Below are 18830 nucleotides of genomic sequence, written 5' to 3' on the forward strand. Positions count from 1 at the left end.
CAGTTTGTTCAGCGGGAACTTGTTCCCTGTGCCATTTTAAATTGAGGTATCGACCGAATAACCCAGTACCAAGTACAGGGTCATGGAAAACTCATGGAGTTTCTGAATCATATATTCACATATACAAGTTTTAGAGAAGTCATGGAATTTTGTTGTGTGTAATGAAACTCTTAAAATAATCCTTCAGTGGATAGATTTCAAGGAAATGTAACATCACAGCTAATTTAATTTCGGTAGCTGTCGATGTTTAGCTCTAATATGGGGAGATATGTGACCTTTTGTTTCCCATCATGTGGTTTTTTTCATGCTTTCTTCATGTGCCAGCTAGCTGGGTTATGTTTGAAAAGCGTTTGAAACTGATATGTTTTTAGAAACAACAAGCAAGTGGGTAAAGAATGCTGCAGCAGCTACAATCCATAGACAAGTTGACAGTTTAACATGTTGAGGTACCAACAAAACACTTGAAAGTGTGGCAGTACGACACACCTGTGCTGTCTGGTGGTATTTAAGGTAACTAGATGCTTCCATGCGCATGATGGGTATCAAATGAAGAAAGGGTATCAAATGAAGTACTTTATCTGTATTGCTATCACTTTTAGGCTACTGATATTTTCACTGGTATGGTAATTTTTTAAACGATACCCAGGCCTAATCAGGAGACTTTGAAAACCCTATTATGGACCAAATTATAAAGTAACCCAAATTGTAAGTCATTTCACTGAGGAAAGAAACACTAAATTGCATAATAATGAAATTAATCGATAGATACCACCCGAATTGTTTAGTCTTCTTCCAAAAAAATTAAATGAACTATAATTCACTAAAGATTTAATGTGCCTTACGTGCAAAAAAAACCAAACCACCCTACACTTATAAAACAGCAAAGACCTGTAATTTCAGAAGGATGTTTTCTTCAGAGCAGCACGTTGAAAGTACATTTTTAGGGGAATTTCTCTTTGAGGTAAATGTTCTTTTGCATCTCTACATGTGGTCTGGTTTGGCTTTTGAAGCTGTGACCCAAGAGAAAGTCTGACCTCATAACTCCTCCTTTTGCACGCACTTCTAAAAACGTCATCACAACCATGAATATATCATTTTAAGCCCAACTGTTTAGCAGCAGCAGCCACAGGATGAAACTGAACTCTGCTTTTCAACTTATGGCTTTATTTCAGTGTTTCAGAGGGTTGGTTAGCTCTACAGTGTTTAGCTGCACAGCTGACTGAGGTTTTGCGGCAGTGCAGAAAAAGAAAACAGAGTTGCCACAGTGTAGAAGTGCGTACCAGACAAAATACCAGACAAACCTCTCACACTTTCATTTGAGCACAGAGACTGCAATTACATTAAACATTAATTGCTTTGACTCACAGCATTACAGACAGAAAAAAAAAGTTTATGCTCATAATTCAGGTCCCTTAAAAGATGGACGACTGTATTTCCTTTTAAGCTTCTCAAAGCAAGTGTCACACATATTAATACAGCAGCAGAAGAGAGGACATTATGATAGAAAAACAGTAAAGGTCAACATCTCTCATGTGAGGCACACTCTATTGCCGTCACTTCTCACTTACGTTTACTGTTAGGCAAGATGGTGACATTCACCACAGTGACAATGCAAGACATATCAATGGATGTAACATAGATGACACAGGATTATGAGGCACAAATAACCCATACACACCCTAACACGTACAGTATATTTACAGAGAGACACATACAATATAAACAATCATTAGAGAGTAGTCTGACTGCCAAAGTGCAAATGGAAACGCTGCTAAGCTCAAACATTGAAAAGTGCCACCTCCACCTCCCGAGTGGAAGGTGCAACTGTACAAACATTGGCACAACATTTATAAGCATGTATACTGTGATGTAATAGTTGATCGGGATGCAATAACCGGCGATTCTACAATATATACAATATTTCATTTTTTTGTGCGTTAACCACTGAAATAGATAGAATTCATTTAGTGTTTTTATTCCACATCACTATCCCACATGGCTGATGTCTTGTTTCGACTGAGATATGTGTTGTAACTTAATTATCAGTAGACTTGAGTGTGTTTCAATACATCCTTCAATTGACTGTGTAACACTGACTCTTGATTTGATGCCACTAGAGTTGTTCTGATACTGCCTAAAATGCTTGACCGGGTATTGGCTAGAGTCTATGCACCGACCAGATACCACATAATCTATTAAACTTTTCAGGGTTAAATTTTTTTGGGGTGGGGTTGTACAGGGTACTTATCAATATTAAATCTATTGCATATAGTAGATGACAGTCGTCCCAGTTTGGAGAAGCAGGCTGGAGTCCGACACGGAAGCTAAACGAGCTAATGCTGTGGAGGGGGCAGCTTGCCAAATAAGACAATTCCTACCAAAAGAAATCAGTATCTGTTTAAATGTATGCTACATTGAGACTGTTTTCACAGCTTAAACAGTGATTTCCAACTGGAAAATGAAGCTGGTGTATCACTATCTTTAAAGCCAGATTCCACTGAGAAAAAATAATAATTTAACATTGCTAAACAGAGGAGCTGCTGGTCTACTGTTGCCTCCCACAGTTACTTTGTGCTATTGTGTGACTTTGGTATTTAAAGGGGTTTGTTCTGATTCACCAAAGTCACACAATAACACTAACTAACTAACTAACTAACTGATCTAAACAGCAATAGACCAGCAGGTCCTGTGTTCAGCAAGCTAAATTGTTTTGTCTCAATGAAGTCTGGTGGCTTTTACAAGAGCATAGATGGTGAATTAAAGCCACTAAAGGCCTCCCTGTCAAAACAGCCCATCTGCAAAAAAGGTAGAGCAGTGAAGGTACTATCAACATAGGGTACACATTAACTGATATTGATTATTTTAGATGGCTAAAATACATTTTGTTGCTCACTTATCCACAGCGGTGTATTGCTTTGCTTCTGTGTCAGTACTCTGTTTCTCTGCATCAGGAATTTGTCAATGCTTTACACTGGATAAAAGAAGCTCTATGGCATTCATTATCTGTATTTCACATCCATACAGAGTTACTAGTATGTGGCTGTCAGACTTTTTTTCAGTGCATTGGTATTGGATCGGTACTCGGTATCGGCTGATACACGATTTCAGATATCAAAAATGGTATCAATAGGGATAAATGGCATCAGAACATCTCTAGATGTAACTATTTAAGAGATTGTTGGATATTTTATTTCACATCCTGTGATGCAGAAGTTGCTGCTGTACTGGTGTCAACAGATTTTTAAGTACAGTGATGATGAATGTGTTTTCTATGCCACAGCTAGAAGCTGAGTGTAACACAAGTAACCACCTGAGTTTCTGTATCCAACTGCTGTAATGCATACTGTAAATGACTGCACAACAACAACTTGGTTGTACTCTGCATTGAAATCACAAGAGGTTAGGTTGTGTTTTTAATAGCAAAAAAAACTATAAGGAGACTTTTTTAAGGCCTGGCGGTGCTAGGCTACTCCTCATTTTATACAAAAAGTATACTTTAAGTAGATAGTACTAATTTACATCACTGGCCTTCAAATAGTACACAAACATCCTCCACTCTCGGGGGATGTTGTGCTGCAGGATGAAATATTATCTTCTACACGCTTAAATATATTTTAAGTGCTTTTTATGCACCTGAAGGGGAGAGGGACTGCTGTAGCACCTCTATGTTTATTCTGTATACTCAAGACAGCATGGCTCCCTCCCCCTGGCAGCAAGGCACATCAGGCAGGCAGACAGGACAGCAAGTCTTTTTTTTTGGGTCAAACTACCAGGCTCCAAAACCAGCTTTTCAAGCTTGACCTCAATACATAAACCTCCCCCAAATCCTGCAACCTTTTTACACTGGGGGTAGCTGAAGTCCTGGGATTTAACACTGAACATATGTTGATCCTCTCATATGGCAGTATGCGCAGAGCTGGCAGTGGGAATGTCAACAAATATTAAGCACTTGTAATTCAGTTAAGTTTGGCCCATGTTTAAAGCAGGATTACATGGAATTCAGTCAATTATTTAAACATGCGTAACTTGGGAATCTTTAAGTCTGTATTTTGTTGGCTTTTTTCCTGAACACACCCTGCTGCTCTTTCATCATTTGTGTGTTATGAAATATAACTCCTTACAAAATCTATGTGTTTGAAACCTGTTTGACTGTATTGTACCCTAAGTCTTCCTTCTCTCTTAAGGAAGATCCACCATGGGAACCTTGTCTGTGGGGGACGTGGGAGGAGGTTCTTTGCTCTCTGTTAGGCCGGCGACCACAGCCTCAGACACCGGGGAGGGTTTCCTTGTGCTGGCAGCAAATCCCTGAGCAATGTCGTCAAAGGTACGTCCTTTAGTCTCAGGCACTCGCAGGTAGGTGAAGATGAAGAACAGAATGAGAAGGATCACGAAGATGATGAAGACATAAGGACCACAGAGTTCCTGATAAAGGAAGAGAGAGGTTGGTGATCGCATGACAAAACTCATACTGCTTGTACATCTAATAGTCCAGATACACCAAACTGACATCAAACAGCTAGTGGTGAAAAAGTCTGACTTTTGTGTCACTTTATGTGCCCTGTGTTTCAGCCAAATGGTTGCACTTGATGTACCGTAAAGACTACAGTCAATGACCAACTAGCATGAACATTCTGCGCCTGCGTGAGAGGAAATAACTCTCCATACCAGCAGGTGGTGGTAATTTGTGCGTTATTCAAAAAAGAAACCAAGAGACTAACAGGGTCGATTCAAGACGCTGGTTAGCAAGTTGGCACATCAAAAACACAACCCCATGTTGAAAGAACTGGGGATACATGCCTTGCACAAGGGAACAATGACAGAAAAAACCAACAAAAAACAAACCATTCCTGCTAAGAGCTCAATACATAGTGTTAAAAAATATAATCTTTATTGAATTACTACCAAGGTAATGTGTCGAACTTCACGCTCTTGAAATGTAATGAGACTCAACAAACATCATCAGATGACTGATGGTGTGATAAAACGTGTGAAGCTAAAAAAATCACATCGGTGGTAATCCAAGGACATATTTTTGGGAGCATAGTCTAGCGTGCGGACTCTGTTTTTTTGTCTCTTGCATGATCTGTCATCCAGTACCTAGTGTTCGTCGTCTGGATGTGCATGCTTTTGTGAACTTTTTAAATATAATCTTACCTGATATTGCAAGTGTTTTTTCTATCTAACAACCCTCTGACTTAGACTGAAGGCCAACTATCAGTTTGGTGCATCAGGGCCCTTAAGATTTTAGTAAAGTAAATGTGGTCCATACCGCCAGTTTAGGGAAACCCAGCCCCACTAGGAAGTTAGCGGTCCAGTTGGAGAAACCAGAGACAGCCATGGCGGCAGGTCGGGGCCCCTGGGAGAAGAGCTCAGCCACGATGAACCAGGGGATGGGACCTGGACCCATCTCAAAACTGGCAACAAAGCCAAACACAGCCACGATGGCCAGGTAGCTCAGAGACGGGGTGGTCTTCTGCTCAAAGAGAGAAACAAAGAGGATGAAAGACAGGAACTCTTTTTAAAATTTTTATACGCAAAAAGCTCACAGGACAAACATCACTCACCACCAAAGACAGGGAGATGGTCATAATGAGGGCAAAGAGAGCCATTCCAGCCAGACCAATCAGGTGCAATGTCCTTCGCCCCGCCCGCTCAACCAGGAAGAGCTGCAGTCAAAACCAGTAAAAGATGGATTAATAATACAATTAATATAAAACATGCCTTTTATTAAGGCACCAAACGTGCAGTCACTCACAGAGACAACAGTAAACACGGTGTTGACAACTCCAGCTCCTATTGTGGCGTAGATTGGTTGAGTAACACCAGCTGTGTCAAATATACCTGTAGAATAGTAAAACACCTGTAAGAAAAGAGAGGAAGAGTTATTATTATGGGCCACATGTGTAGTCTTTAAAATCGCATTACATCAAACCTTCCTAAGTTGATATTTTTGTTTTGCTACAAACGACTAGAGCTGGATATCGCCACTGATGTCCGAAATCTATGTGATTCAGATTTACAAGTTCGTGAATAGATTTGCAATTTGATTCAACATTGATTCAAAAATTAGGGGTATTTCAGCTACAATACCAATTTCTCTTTAATATCAAAGAGATCCTATGAGAGCGAATGCTAGAAAGTGTACAAGGAAGTATTTAAAAAGAAAACATTTAGCACAGGATTAGAATATTAGAATATTTTAAATATAACTAAATGTTGCTGGAGCAGCAGCAATAATGTTTGGAACAGCAAAATCACTATATAAACTCTATAATATCTCACTGTAAACAAATCTAAAATGTCAGCAAAATAAATCATATTTCTGTCATCAAGTACTGAGTGAGGTTTAGAAAGAATGAAGAGGACAGACATCAGTCAGTATTAGTCATTCCTCCTGTCCTCTGTCCTCCTCCATCTGCTGCAGATGTGACTCACTGCCTGCAGGTACTGCTGGTGAATTTTAAGATTTGTGGCAAACTAAGCTTAATAGTTAAACCACATACAGACAGCTTTTTTTTTTACTTGTTTGTAACAATTTGCTATTAGCTGAGCTAGCGTGCTTTGCTTGTGTAAAACAAGTGGAGACCTCTGTCTAAGATTTTGGGGCACGTGGTAGAATCTGATCCACTGCTTGCTGTATTCGGGATACTGAGGGAGGACAGTCCTCTTAAAGGACTCTTTTCAACTGTGGCAAAGTTTGTAACACTTTTAGCATGTAGATTCATTTTATTGAATTGAAAACAGGCTCAACCTCCCACCTACATTATGTTGATAAGAGATGTTATGCAGCACTATAAATTAGACAAGGTCAGATTTATATTACGAGGCTCTGTTGACAAATTTAATAATACTTGGCAACCCTTTATTGATTATGTAAAAAGGAGGCAGTGAGAATCCTCCCAACTTTATGCTACTGCTACTAGGTTAAGTGTGGTGTCAATAATAAACATGTAAAGCAACCCTGTGTTTTAATTGAAATTTATACTGCATCTTGCATATTATGTTGTTTTTGTTGAGGTATGTCAGTATATGTGAACTCCTCAAATTTCTGTGGGATTTTGTATAATCTATTTTCAATCTGTCCTGTTTGATTAAAAAAAAAAACAACCAAAAAACAGCCAGGACATATGTAATACTAGCAAGACTAATTGGTTGAAAGCTTCATGCATCTGCAAGATAGGATTCATCTCAGATTTTATGAATGGATATCAGATCATTCAAATAAATTTGAACTGGTTAAATCTTTTTTTTTTTTTAAACTCATCCCTACAGACTCCATTCACATTACATGTACTCACTTGATCCAGTGTCACAGTAATAAAAAAGTATTGTTTAGTGCAGCTAGCTGCTTCTATCTCCTGTGCTGGTGAGTGATATAGGTCATGTTTGTTAATATATCTGTCAGTCCGATCAATGCTGGAGTCTTTAGCCGCAGGCTGCAGCAGCTTTACTGCGATTGTCAGGTCAGATGAGGGGACAATAACACATTTAGTCAGCCTGGTGACATGACCTTATTAACAAAATACCTATCAAATACCGCTGTGATTGTCTCTTTCCATTGACCCTCAGTGGCTTAGATTATTCCACTCAATCTAACATTGCCTGAAGCAGAGAAGCATCTCTTGTGCTTGTCAGACACATTTATATAATTTCATTAAATGCTCCTTTAAACATTCATGTACGAGATGACATAGACTGAACACTTGGTATTCACCGTGATTTATTATGGGATTATGTTTTTTTTTTGTTTTTTTTTACTTACAGCGTTGATGCCAGACAGCTGCTGAGAGAGCTGGAGGATTATAGCGATGGTGATTGGTTGACGATAATTTGGGGAGCGGAAGAGTTCAAGGATGGTCACTTTTTTCTCCATGCTCATCCTCATCCCTTCTTCCTTCATCTCCTGAATATCATCGCTCACATCCTCAGAGCCACGCAGACGCACCAGCGCTACAGAGAGAAGACAGGATGAGGGCTGGAAGTGAAGTACATTATTATGCAGAATACAATGTCAAGAGAGGTTGGAAGGGTCTTGGAACATCGTGGTAAAATTTTAATACATCACAGGGCCATGCCACCCACAGATCATCAAAAATTTAAGAGCAGTTCTAGACAGTCTCATTAAAACCTGATGTTGCCATCTTATTGACTTAATGTCTCAAAACTGACCTTTTCTAGCTTCCTCCTCCTGGTTGAGGACAATGAGCAGGTATCGGGGGCTTTCGGGGCAGAAGCACAGCAAGATGCTCTGCAGTATGGCCGGCAGGATGGTCAGAGCCAGCAGCAGAGGCCACAGGGTGTCTGAGCCAAGCAGAAACTCCAGACCGAAGATCTGCAATGCACAGAAAACGACAGAGAATGATATACTTACTATGGACTCATATCAGGTGAGTGTCAATTTTATCACTCTATAGCAAGTTTCTCAGCTCTTTTCCACCTTGCTTTGTTCACCTTGTCAGACATTTTCAGCTATCTTGGCTTTAAAAGAGTAGCATCTAAGACTGCTCCTTATTTCCTTATGTACAATCTATTAATCAGTCATGTGACCTGTGTTTTTTTAAGAATATTTTTGGGGCATTTTGTCTTCATCCAGTAGTGAAATCTTAACAGTAGGGTTTGGCTGATATTGGTTTTTCAGGTCCAATAGAGATTATTAGTAGTTAATGAGACCGATATTTGGAACTGATATGCATTTACTATAAAAATGAAAATCTTTCTGCTAATATTTAGAATTTGGAATATAACAAACTCCGACACAAAACTTTGTTTAAATCCCTTTAACAAATATGTTTAATCACAATCAATACTTTCAACATCATATAAGTTCCTAGCTTTTTTTTTTTTTAATAAAGTCAAGTGAAAGCTCTATCTCAAAAAGTTTGGTAAGATGAAAAAAGCATCCTGTTCTGGAGAAGAGTTGTGCAACACTTTGATTTTGATGGACATAAAATTCTTCAGGGCTGATGTCTTTTGTCCACATTATTCTGAAACTTCATTAAAAAAATATTCAAAAAGCATCAGTAGTTTAATCACTTCATATCACAGCATCATACCTGTGCCACCAGGATGCCAATAACGACACCCAGCTGGTGCAGTGTGCCAAAGGCTCCTCGGACAGCAGTGGGAGAGATCTCACCCACGTACATGGGTGTCAGGCCAGTACACAGACCGCAGAAGACACCGATTATAAACCGTCCAATGATGACCATCTCAAAAGATCGACTCACAGATGACAGTCCCATCAGAACCCCACCAAGCAATGCCAGGAGGTTAGATATCAACATGGACTTACGCCTGGTGAAAAGAGACAAGTAACAAAAAAGGACAGAGTAAGTGAAAAGAAAAAATAAGCAAAATAAATAGAAAATTAGGCAGTAAAATTGACTAATCGAGGGAAATAAAATGACGCAAAATAGCTATAACTGCATTCTGTGGATATTAGTCACATTATTTACAACCATACTAATAGTCTTGAAACAGAATGTTATGGTTGATTTACTGTCTGCTATCCTATATTAAACCATTTTTGCACCACTGTGTTCTCACCTGCCAAATTTGTTGACCATGGCTCCAACAGAGAATGACCCGATCATGCCTCCCACACTGAAGATGGCCACAGCAAAGCTCCACACCATGGTGTTGGCTCCTGGGCTGAAAGGCTCCTTGTACCGCTCAGTTGAGACATTCTGGAAAAATCTTCGCAGTTTCTGTCAAACCACAGGAAAGAGTGGCTGCTGAAGTGGCTGCTTTTTAGGTAAGTGTTTCCCTTATGCAATTTACAATCAGAAATTTAAGGCCAAACAGGTGTGACAGAACATGTGCTGGATGTGTATTTGGGAGTTTTTTATGCATCCACACGGGGGCAGTATAGTTCAGTATTGCCACCTTGCAATGTTGTGCTTTCAAATGTGAGCAGGCATATCATGTCTTACACCATAACTGTTAATATGCAGAAACAGGTTAAAAGCTTTGAAATGATTCACAAAATGGCAATTAAAAAGCTTCATTTAGATGTTACAATATTCATATCACAAAATGAGGGAAGATGTGGTGGTGCATCTATTATTAATCCTTTTCTCTTAATGCTTTTCCCTGCTGTCATAAAACATTAAAACACTAAACATCCATTACAAGAATCCATCCAGAAACACATACACACCTGCTCGGGTGCATTGATGACCCCGGTGTTGTAGCCAAACTGTAGTGAGCCGATGACTGCTGTTGAAACGCAGTAGAGAAGGTAAAATGTCACCTTCTTCTTCGGCTGTCGAGAGAGAAAAGGGGTATGTTACATTCAAACAATGAGCGAATGAAGTTTATGTACAATCATCCCCTCAGTTTGTGTGGGGGACATGGCCTGTTCCTGCCTCTACAAAGCTCTTGTTGTTAATAGTGACACTGGTAACATACACAAACACACACACACACACACACACACACACACACACAATGAGCCTTTCTGCATCTGCTGTCCCTCTGTGTTTCCAGCTTTCTGCATTCGGCACTGCTGGGGAAGTTAGGTGTTACAACACTACACAAGCTTCATGATTTGCTGGTGAGGTATTTCTAAGCTAAGTAGCTAAAGACACCCTGTGAGAATAAGACTGAATCCTATTGTGAGTGTTTTTCTCCCCTGCTGGTTTCAGAATTAAAATGGGTTTAGCTCATAATAACAAGCTAATACACCTGACGATAATCCCTAACATGGCAGGGCCCGTTGGGGAGTGAAATTTGCAATATGTAAAAGTGTCCAACCAAGCAGAACTGAACAGAGTAATTGGTTTAAATGAGGTTGTGGTTCCAAGTCTGCTGAGGGGCCATGCCAAAAAAAGAAAATTTTCAATCAAAGTTTCACTTTGACAACCAACCCTGTGACTACATCTCTTTTACACCGACTTTCTTAGCCGTTTTGAAAAGGTTATTATTTGCATCCAGTGTCGAATGGTCCAAAGCGGCTCATTAATGAAAGGAAATCCATTTTAATCATCCAGTCTTTTCAAATTCTGTCCCCATTTCAACACTCATGCCTCTCAGCAACATCAGAGAAACATTCATGATAGTGTTAATACATTGTTTTGCACAATCACACTCAAGTCAAACACAGTCACAGAGACAATGAGCTTTGTCCCAATGTTTATCCTGCATGATATCATTATCTGCTCAGATAAAATAATGCACTCCTCAAACGTCATGAAATGGCTTGTTCATTTAGAAAAACTAAAACTAAATCAAAAGGCAGTTCAAAGAGTCTCCCCCTCCTGAAAGAAACTGTCTGTTCTTTAATCTGACTAGCCTCCTCCTTTCTCTGATTCACTCAGATTGAACAGGCCTTATTGATAACAAAACCAGCAAAAATGTTCTTCAAGTACATAATATCTTTTGGCCCCTATCAGGTATAAGTTAAGATACCTTCCACGGTCAGAATAAAAACCACACACAGGAAGAGGCAATAAATTACTTGGAAATATTTCACTACAGTATGATAGCTACAATCAGTCCTAATCAAGCCACAGTGTGTTTCTCAGGGACGTCATGGCCTTGTCTCACAATAAGAACTATACCAAGCTGATCTGAAACACTTGTATGAGAGTATTTTTTGAGTTTGGCTCACAGGAAGTTTTGCGTACGTGATAAAGTGATATTGACAGGGAAAGGCAGAGTTCTGGTCATAAAACATTTGCATGATAAAGAAGAAGTGAAGAGTGAAAATGAAGAAAGAAGGAATCTAAAATTTTACATGTTACCACTCATTGATTGCATGCTGTGTTTGACCCAAGATACACTGGAGAGCGGTGTGGATATATGTGTATGCTTGTGGTATAGACATGCCAATTGTACCTGCAAAGACATGCTGCTGTTGAGTAAGATTTAGACAAAACGCCTACATTGTTAAGCCTCTTGCTATACAGCCACTCCAAATTAGGGAGTGGCAGACTTGCATAAGGAGCATTATATATGATGTGAATCTAATGCGACTGACTCAGAGGTCATACCAGCAGGTTGTGGGCATTGTGGTTGCACAGGCACGTATTCATTCTGGTGCATTTTTCAGTGTTTTGTACATAGGTTACCAAGCATATAATGTTATAATACAGATACTGAGGGCACAAGTTTACTAAGCTGAGCTTGAAGTACTCATAAATATGGATGTTTGGATATGCACAATTTAATGTCAGTGAGAAAACTGTCTGCTCCAGAAGAACATGTTATGCAACTGAAAGGTCCAGAAAAGCCACTAAATGGAGTTTGTGTTAAGATTCTGTTCTCGGCTGCTGTTTTTCAAGATTAATGTTTTAAGTGTAATTTTTAAGTTTTACCATCCTAATGTGGTTACTTCCTATACTTAAGTTTGGTTCATTCTCTCTCTAAAATTAAATATATATAGAAAATTGAATAAATTACTCCAAACTAGAGTTGTACCAATACAAGTATAATAAAGGCCTAAAATGCTGTATTGGGCATCGGCAATATGGTAGTATAAGCAAAAATCAGAAATCATGTAATTTATTAATAACCTTGAACGTAGTTTTACACCCGGATAAAACACCAGTTTTCAAATCAGTTCTTTTTTGCCACTTTAAAACCGTAGCCTACACGGCAACTTAAACTGTGCAGCCATTGGCAACTGTTTTAGAGAGTCGAAAAAGAATTGATTTCCATTGTATATGTTATTGTTAACTGTTAGCAATATGTCAACAATATTGACAGTATTTTACTCTGCAGTTACACTGGTAAAAAGGTAATGTGTGCAGTAGGCAAGGCTTTAGTTTGAGGGTTAATAGTTTACAGCTGTTAATTTTATTTCTCTTTATGGCAATGGTATCAGAACAGTACTCGATATTGGCTGATATGCAAGTTGTGGTATTGTTATCAGTACCAGGAAGGCAAAAATGGTATCAGGATATCTCCACTCTAAACATCAAGCTGTTACTATGTTGCTATTTTCATCATTTGTACGTTTTCAGAAGAAAGACTCTGGATTGACACACCTTTTCGTCGACACTCCACTTCCACATTCATGTCATCTTGCAATCTTGGTGCCTCTCTCTCTCTCTCTCTCTCTCTCTCTCTCTCTCTCTCTCTCTCTCTCTCTCTCTCTCTTATTCAGTACTTCTCTTTCCCGTGTTTCATAAAAATTAGTTGTATTTCTCCCTTTATGTTTTCTGACTATATATTGCATTGACCCTCTGTTGTGTCTCCTTATCATAGACATGACTTTTGCAGCATCAGTACATCCAAAATGAAGTATATATACTACAGAGTGGCATATTTAGATTAGATTTTTGTGTGCATACATTTTGCATGAAGCTTTTGGTCTTGAGTGATAGTTTTGATGGTGGTTTGGTGGGTAGTTACATCAACACACATGGTGTGTAAATCTTAAGCAACAGCCATGCAAATGTGGTAACTCCATGTTTCAAAACACAAACCACAGGGAAGGTATGCAAAGTTATATGATGGCAGGCAGATTTTCACTCCCTTTAGATATTCTTTATAATGCCCAAGAACAAGTGCATCCAAATTCAATTTTAACTCCCACGTGTAGCATGTTATAACTAGCAGCACACCCTATTCCTCTGTACTAGATTTGTGCTCTAACAAGTTGACAATCTTGCTTCCCCCTTTGCAAATCTTCCTTCATCATATTATTACTACTCCCTCATCCCACCTTTCCAAGCAAAAAAACAGCAAGAAACTAAAACACACTCAAGTTCAAACTTGCAACCCACCAATCCTGTCTCCCCCTCTATTTCTCTTAGTCATTTCCCGACTGAGTGCTCGACTTGTCTCACCCTCCATCTCCTGCTCTTGCCAGAGAGGAAAAATACAGAATTGCCATCCTGTGACTCGTAAATACCACATTCTTATTCATTAGGACGTGTTGGCACAAATGAGGTTTTAGAATAAAACAAACAATGGCAAAATGGCTGGCACTCTTCCTCAGGGACCACTGGGAGTTATCACAGACAGCTTAAATTAACATGTTTGTGTCTGAGAAGGTTACTGTATTGTGTTGAACAACATCATATGTGCAGGGTTTAAAAGTTGAAATTAGTTTTTTAGAATAACACGTAAAAACAACACCAGCAGTCCATGCAGCAATAGAGGTTATATTTACCTTATCGTCCTCCATGCGTTCCATTTTTTTCAGCTAGATAGAAGATATTCAGAAGAAAAGTACAGGAACTCAAGCTGCAGCTTGAAGTGTCTTAAACTGAGCTGCCTCCTCTTCCTTACGCACACACACCTCTGTGCAAACAGTCAGCAGAGAAACCTGAAAATAAACAAACACAAGAACAATATGTGACAATTATAAAAGAAATAAATAATACACGTTTAAGACTCTTAGTAACTATCCTATAGCTCATACCAGATAGGATCATAAACCACAGAGCTAATGGACTCAGATAGAGTGGAGCACTTTTCTACACTCACTGAATTCAACAGGAGTTGGTGCCCAAAATGACAGTAAACCCCTCCCTCTGCTTCCGTATTCACCCTCCTCTTCTGCTCTCTCTAATCATGAAATAAAAAGAGAAAAGTGATGTAACTCCCTCTCTTCAAATGAAATTATTGACGCTTTGCTTATTTTGATCAATTAACACCTTGTCAAAGGACTGCAGAGACTTTAATAGCCTACGTTTAGTGGTGGAGCTGCAGGTGATGCTGCACTAAATAAACTGGGTTTTTTTTTCTGATTAAAAAAAAAAGAAGTTTATCGCCGACAAAAAACTACTTTAACTATTATAATAAATACATAAATATGTTATGATATTTTTAAAACAATAAAGACATATAAGTTAGCATCTCAAAGTAACGTGTACATTTTTTTTGACAGCGACAAATCTCGTGAATTAATCGGCGTGCTTAATAAAAAAAATGAATGTTTGTTGTTTACCGTTATATGGGATTTGTGCGAGCCTTTTGTATCCAGCAAATCAATCCAATCCAGATTTGATTGTTCAGACATATGTTCAGCCCTCCCTCATGACTGTGAGTTTTTATAGAAAGTGGTACAAGTTTACCCGCACGTTTCAGCGCTTTTTTTTTTTTTTTTAGTCTTTACGCACAGGGAAGCTCCCCTATGCATAAAAAGCGCATGCAAAAACTCCCACCCAGCCGACTCACTCGTCTCGTGTCGTAATGTCGGTGGCAGCAGCGCAGATGCATTTCCGCTCAGCTGGAGAAGTGGGACGTGCTCGAGCGAGCGTACAGTACTGAGCCGAGATGGAGAACAAACGGTGCCGGTGAAAGGAGGCTCTGTGCTGCTGCTGGCCCGTCGACTGCCCACCGGGGGCGCGAGAACAAAAGGCAATGTGCACGGAGTTCAGATACAAAGCCTGGTCATGCAGAAATCATGAGACCGGCTCAGTGGGTGGCAAACAAACGGGGAGCCCTCCTAATTCTTCATCAACTATGTCTAATCTTCACAACCCACCTAAATCCCATTCTGGAATTTGACAAGTTCTCCAGAAAAATGCGAGTGAGCACAGACATTTTTAAATCCACCCGGGGAGCTTGTGGGATAACTATATTAAAGTATTTTGTGTATTTTTATTAGATTTTCATTGACAGTTTTAATTGAAGACCCTTGACATGAGTTTGATCTTAGATTTGGGTGACAGTTTAGCATTTTACACTAAATATAAAAAAGTCTTTTTTCAGGTTTGGGAATTAGTATTTAGTTTAGTAGGAATTTAGTTGAACAGAGTTCCTCCAAGATATGGCTCAGAGAAACAATAAACTTGGTCTGTCTATCTATCATGATTTGTCATCTTACAGAGTAAATAAATCACGAAAGACTGCAAAATTGCACACAGATTTTTTTTAAGAAGTTGAAAGAATATCAATTATCAGAAAACTGCATTTAAGAACATAACTACCATTCTTTTTTCATTGCTTTTGTGTTTAGTTAAATTTATTTCAAGTAATATTATTATCATGATATTCAACATTAGGGTGTGTTGCATATTTACCTTCCAGCCCTAAACCAAAAATTAAACTCTGTAAATAAGAGTGTGTAGAAGTTGAATATTTTACATCAGGCCATATCAATTAAATTGACTTGTTTGTAAATTATAGTTAGATTGGCCTAAAAGTAGACAGTAATCAGTTGTCAGTAGTAGTCAGTTCATAGAATATATATATATATATATATATATATATATATATATATATATATATATATATATATATATATATATATATATATATATATATACATACATACAGTTTAGGGGTATGTGTTACATAGCTGTAAAACTTGGTCAAAATAACCATTTAACACCAACCAGTTCTGAGTGGATGCTAAATTGACACTGCACTGGGTACCTCATTCAACTCAAATTAGGCTAAAGCACTGGTTCTCAACCTTTTTGGTGTCAAGGACTCCTTAATTGATACACACTACGTCAAAGACCCCATAAGATAAGATTTTGCTTCAGGGGCCTTCCATCTGAAATGATTTTGTTTTTTAGATATGATTAAGACCAGAGTTCTGTAGTTATCAACAACAGTGGAGGAGATAACCATGTCGGAAGTGAAACCTATGATCAGAATAGTAACTCTTTCGACTCACAACAGGCTCACTTTCATACTGAATTAAATTGTTAAATTCACTATTCTTCACTTTTTTTCTTCATTCTTCGCTCAGAGTGCCATTACTCCACTATATCTCTTTACATAACAAATAGTGGTTTGCTGCTGTCGTATTGAGCTGCTTTAAAACTGACTCAGTGTTTTGAACCAGGAATTAGTGCTGGAGGTTAAGGACATGCCCTCTGTGTCCTCAGTCGCTGCTACAGCCCTGATAAGTATTGTAAACCCTCTAAAATATGCAGGATTAATGACGGAGTAATTATGAGAGTTGGTCTTCAGTGTTCAGAATAATGAAGTCTTAACAACCAGCTCATTTTCTTAGAGCTCAGTTTAGGGAAACATTTTGAGGTTGTTTTGTAGATGAATTTTTAATCATGCGTGTAATCATGTCCAGTCCAGTTAGATATTAATTTATTAATTTTCCCATTTTAATAAGTTTAATGACATGTTTTCAGTATGAGTTTTAAAACAGTTTTAACAATTCATCTGCCTGTTTGAACTTTTATTCATCCATATCTGTGGCTCACTATGAAACTGCCATCACACATTGTTTCAGAATTAAAACATCAAACTCATACATGACAGGAAAAGAGTCACTATGATGTAAACAGGAAAAAGTTAACAAGTGTTTCCAGGAGATTTTCAGAGCCCTCAGCTCTAACCAAATTTGGGCTGATCCTGTAGACGTAAGACCTTAAATATGACAATATGACAACGTGTTTACTGCACATATATTTTTAGAATACCTCAAAATCACGGCAGGTACATTCACATTACAATAATGATAATATTTTATTGATTAACTAGAGATTAAACATAATTAGGCCTGCCATCAGAGGTACTCAGGGTTTCCACAGTCATGGAAAACCTGGAATATTGGTGAAGATTCTCAGTTATCAAGGTCATAATTCTAAGTGCTATATTGTAGGCAACTGGACTTGAGTTTCTCTCAAAAAAAGCTAAGCAAAGTTAGCTGCACTCACTCCCTTCTCTCTCACAAACACACACACAGCCCATTACAAAAAACACTGAGTACCCTGAGCTCTAAAACATCCCTGAGCTTCTATATTGAAAGCAACTATTACACTTACAAAAACCTGGAGCAAATGTCTAATTTTTTCAAGGTCTTGAATATTCACAGAATTAATAAAAATCATTGAGAGTTTTGAATTCATGGAATTTTCTTGTGTGTAATGAAATTAATTTACAGCACTCTTCTGTGGATAACCTTCAACGTGATGTAACAAACATAACCAACTATTAAAGACTGGAAAGGGTTGCTGTTTTTTTTTTTTATAAATTAAAGAAGTAAAGTAGGTATGTTGTGAATAGTCATTAAATTTCATTATGGGTCTTTGAAAAGTCATGGTCCAGTTTTGAACTTTTACTGTTTAAATGTGTATGACCCTTGTATTCAGTGTGTTTGATTTATTATGGAGCTGATTCATCCAGAGCGCTGGGGAAAAAAAGTAACCGGAAATCTGTTGTAACGGTGACTTTGCATCAAGATGGTTCTGATTAATGAGGGAGGCTCCTTCCCTTTTTCTGTGTAATTCTGTGGAATCTCAATTATTTCATTCAGTCTTAAAAAAAAACAAAAAAAGGAACTAACAGAGAAAGGGATGTGCAAATGCTCAGGCTCAGTTCCCTACAGCTATTGTGTATAACAATGCTTTTTTCATTTTTCAGAAAATACACCTCTCCGTCCCAGCATCCCATCTGGATCCAGTGAGCTGTTGCCAAGGAAACTGAACCTGCAGCATCTCCTCTGATGAACTGGCCTCAGTGAGTAAATCAAATTATAAGACATCTGCAAAGAGCAAATGCAGATACACTGAGAGAGGGGGAGAAAGAGAGAGAGAGAGAAAGGAAGTGAGCAAAGTTAGATGCACTCACACCATCTCCCTCTCTTTCATTCACTCATGCACGCACACACACACATGCACACACACACACGCACACACACACCGAGGCCATTACCAACCACATCCTGTAGCCTGAGCTCAAAAACGTGTGTGGTCTTAGACTCTTGCTGATGATTTAATACCAAAGAAATAAGTTGCCCTTTATGAAATTTGACTGACTTTTACCCCATACACCCTACACAGTTTGAACAACTGACACAAAGTTAACATGTAGAGCCTGTTCCTTTGTTTTACTCATTGTGCCAAAACCTTTTATGCTTGCATGCTTGCAACAGCCAGGGCTGGAGGCAATATGTCTTCATTCTG

General features: G+C 38.6%; 1 protein-coding gene across 1 annotated transcript; it reads right to left on the reverse strand.

Moving 5' to 3' along the window:
* Positions 1–1144: 1144 nt before the first annotated feature.
* Positions 1145–15056, reverse strand: slc2a3b (solute carrier family 2 member 3b). The gene is made up of 11 exons (XM_042489362.2): positions 14900–15056; positions 14120–14275; positions 10160–10264; positions 9547–9707; positions 9054–9294; positions 8170–8332; positions 7763–7950; positions 5756–5860; positions 5565–5666; positions 5270–5473; positions 1145–4422 (listed from the first exon to the last, which is right to left on the reverse strand). The coding sequence occupies exons 2-11, from the start codon at positions 14141–14143 to the stop codon at positions 4180–4182; spliced, it is 1536 nt and encodes a 511-aa protein (XP_042345296.1). The 5' UTR covers positions 14144–14275; positions 14900–15056; the 3' UTR covers positions 1145–4179.
* Between the last annotated feature and the right edge of the window lie 3774 nt (positions 15057–18830).

Source organism: Plectropomus leopardus, chromosome 11 (assembly GCF_026936395.1).
Source record: "Plectropomus leopardus strain MGB_pleo_1.0 chromosome 11, ASM2693639v1, whole genome shotgun sequence".
Taxonomy (NCBI): domain Eukaryota; kingdom Metazoa; phylum Chordata; class Actinopteri; order Perciformes; family Serranidae; genus Plectropomus; species Plectropomus leopardus.

Coding starts and splice junctions, on each gene's coding strand:
- slc2a3b (XM_042489362.2), bottom strand. CDS start 14,143: ATGGAACGCATGGAGGACGATAAG. Junction 8,333..9,053: donor TTGGCATCCTGGTGGCACAG/GTATGATGCTGT, acceptor TGTGCATTGCAG/ATCTTCGGTCTGGAGTTTCT. Junction 4,423..5,269: donor TGGGTTTCCCTAAACTGGCG/GTATGGACCACA, acceptor TTCCTTTATCAG/GAACTCTGTGGTCCTTATGT.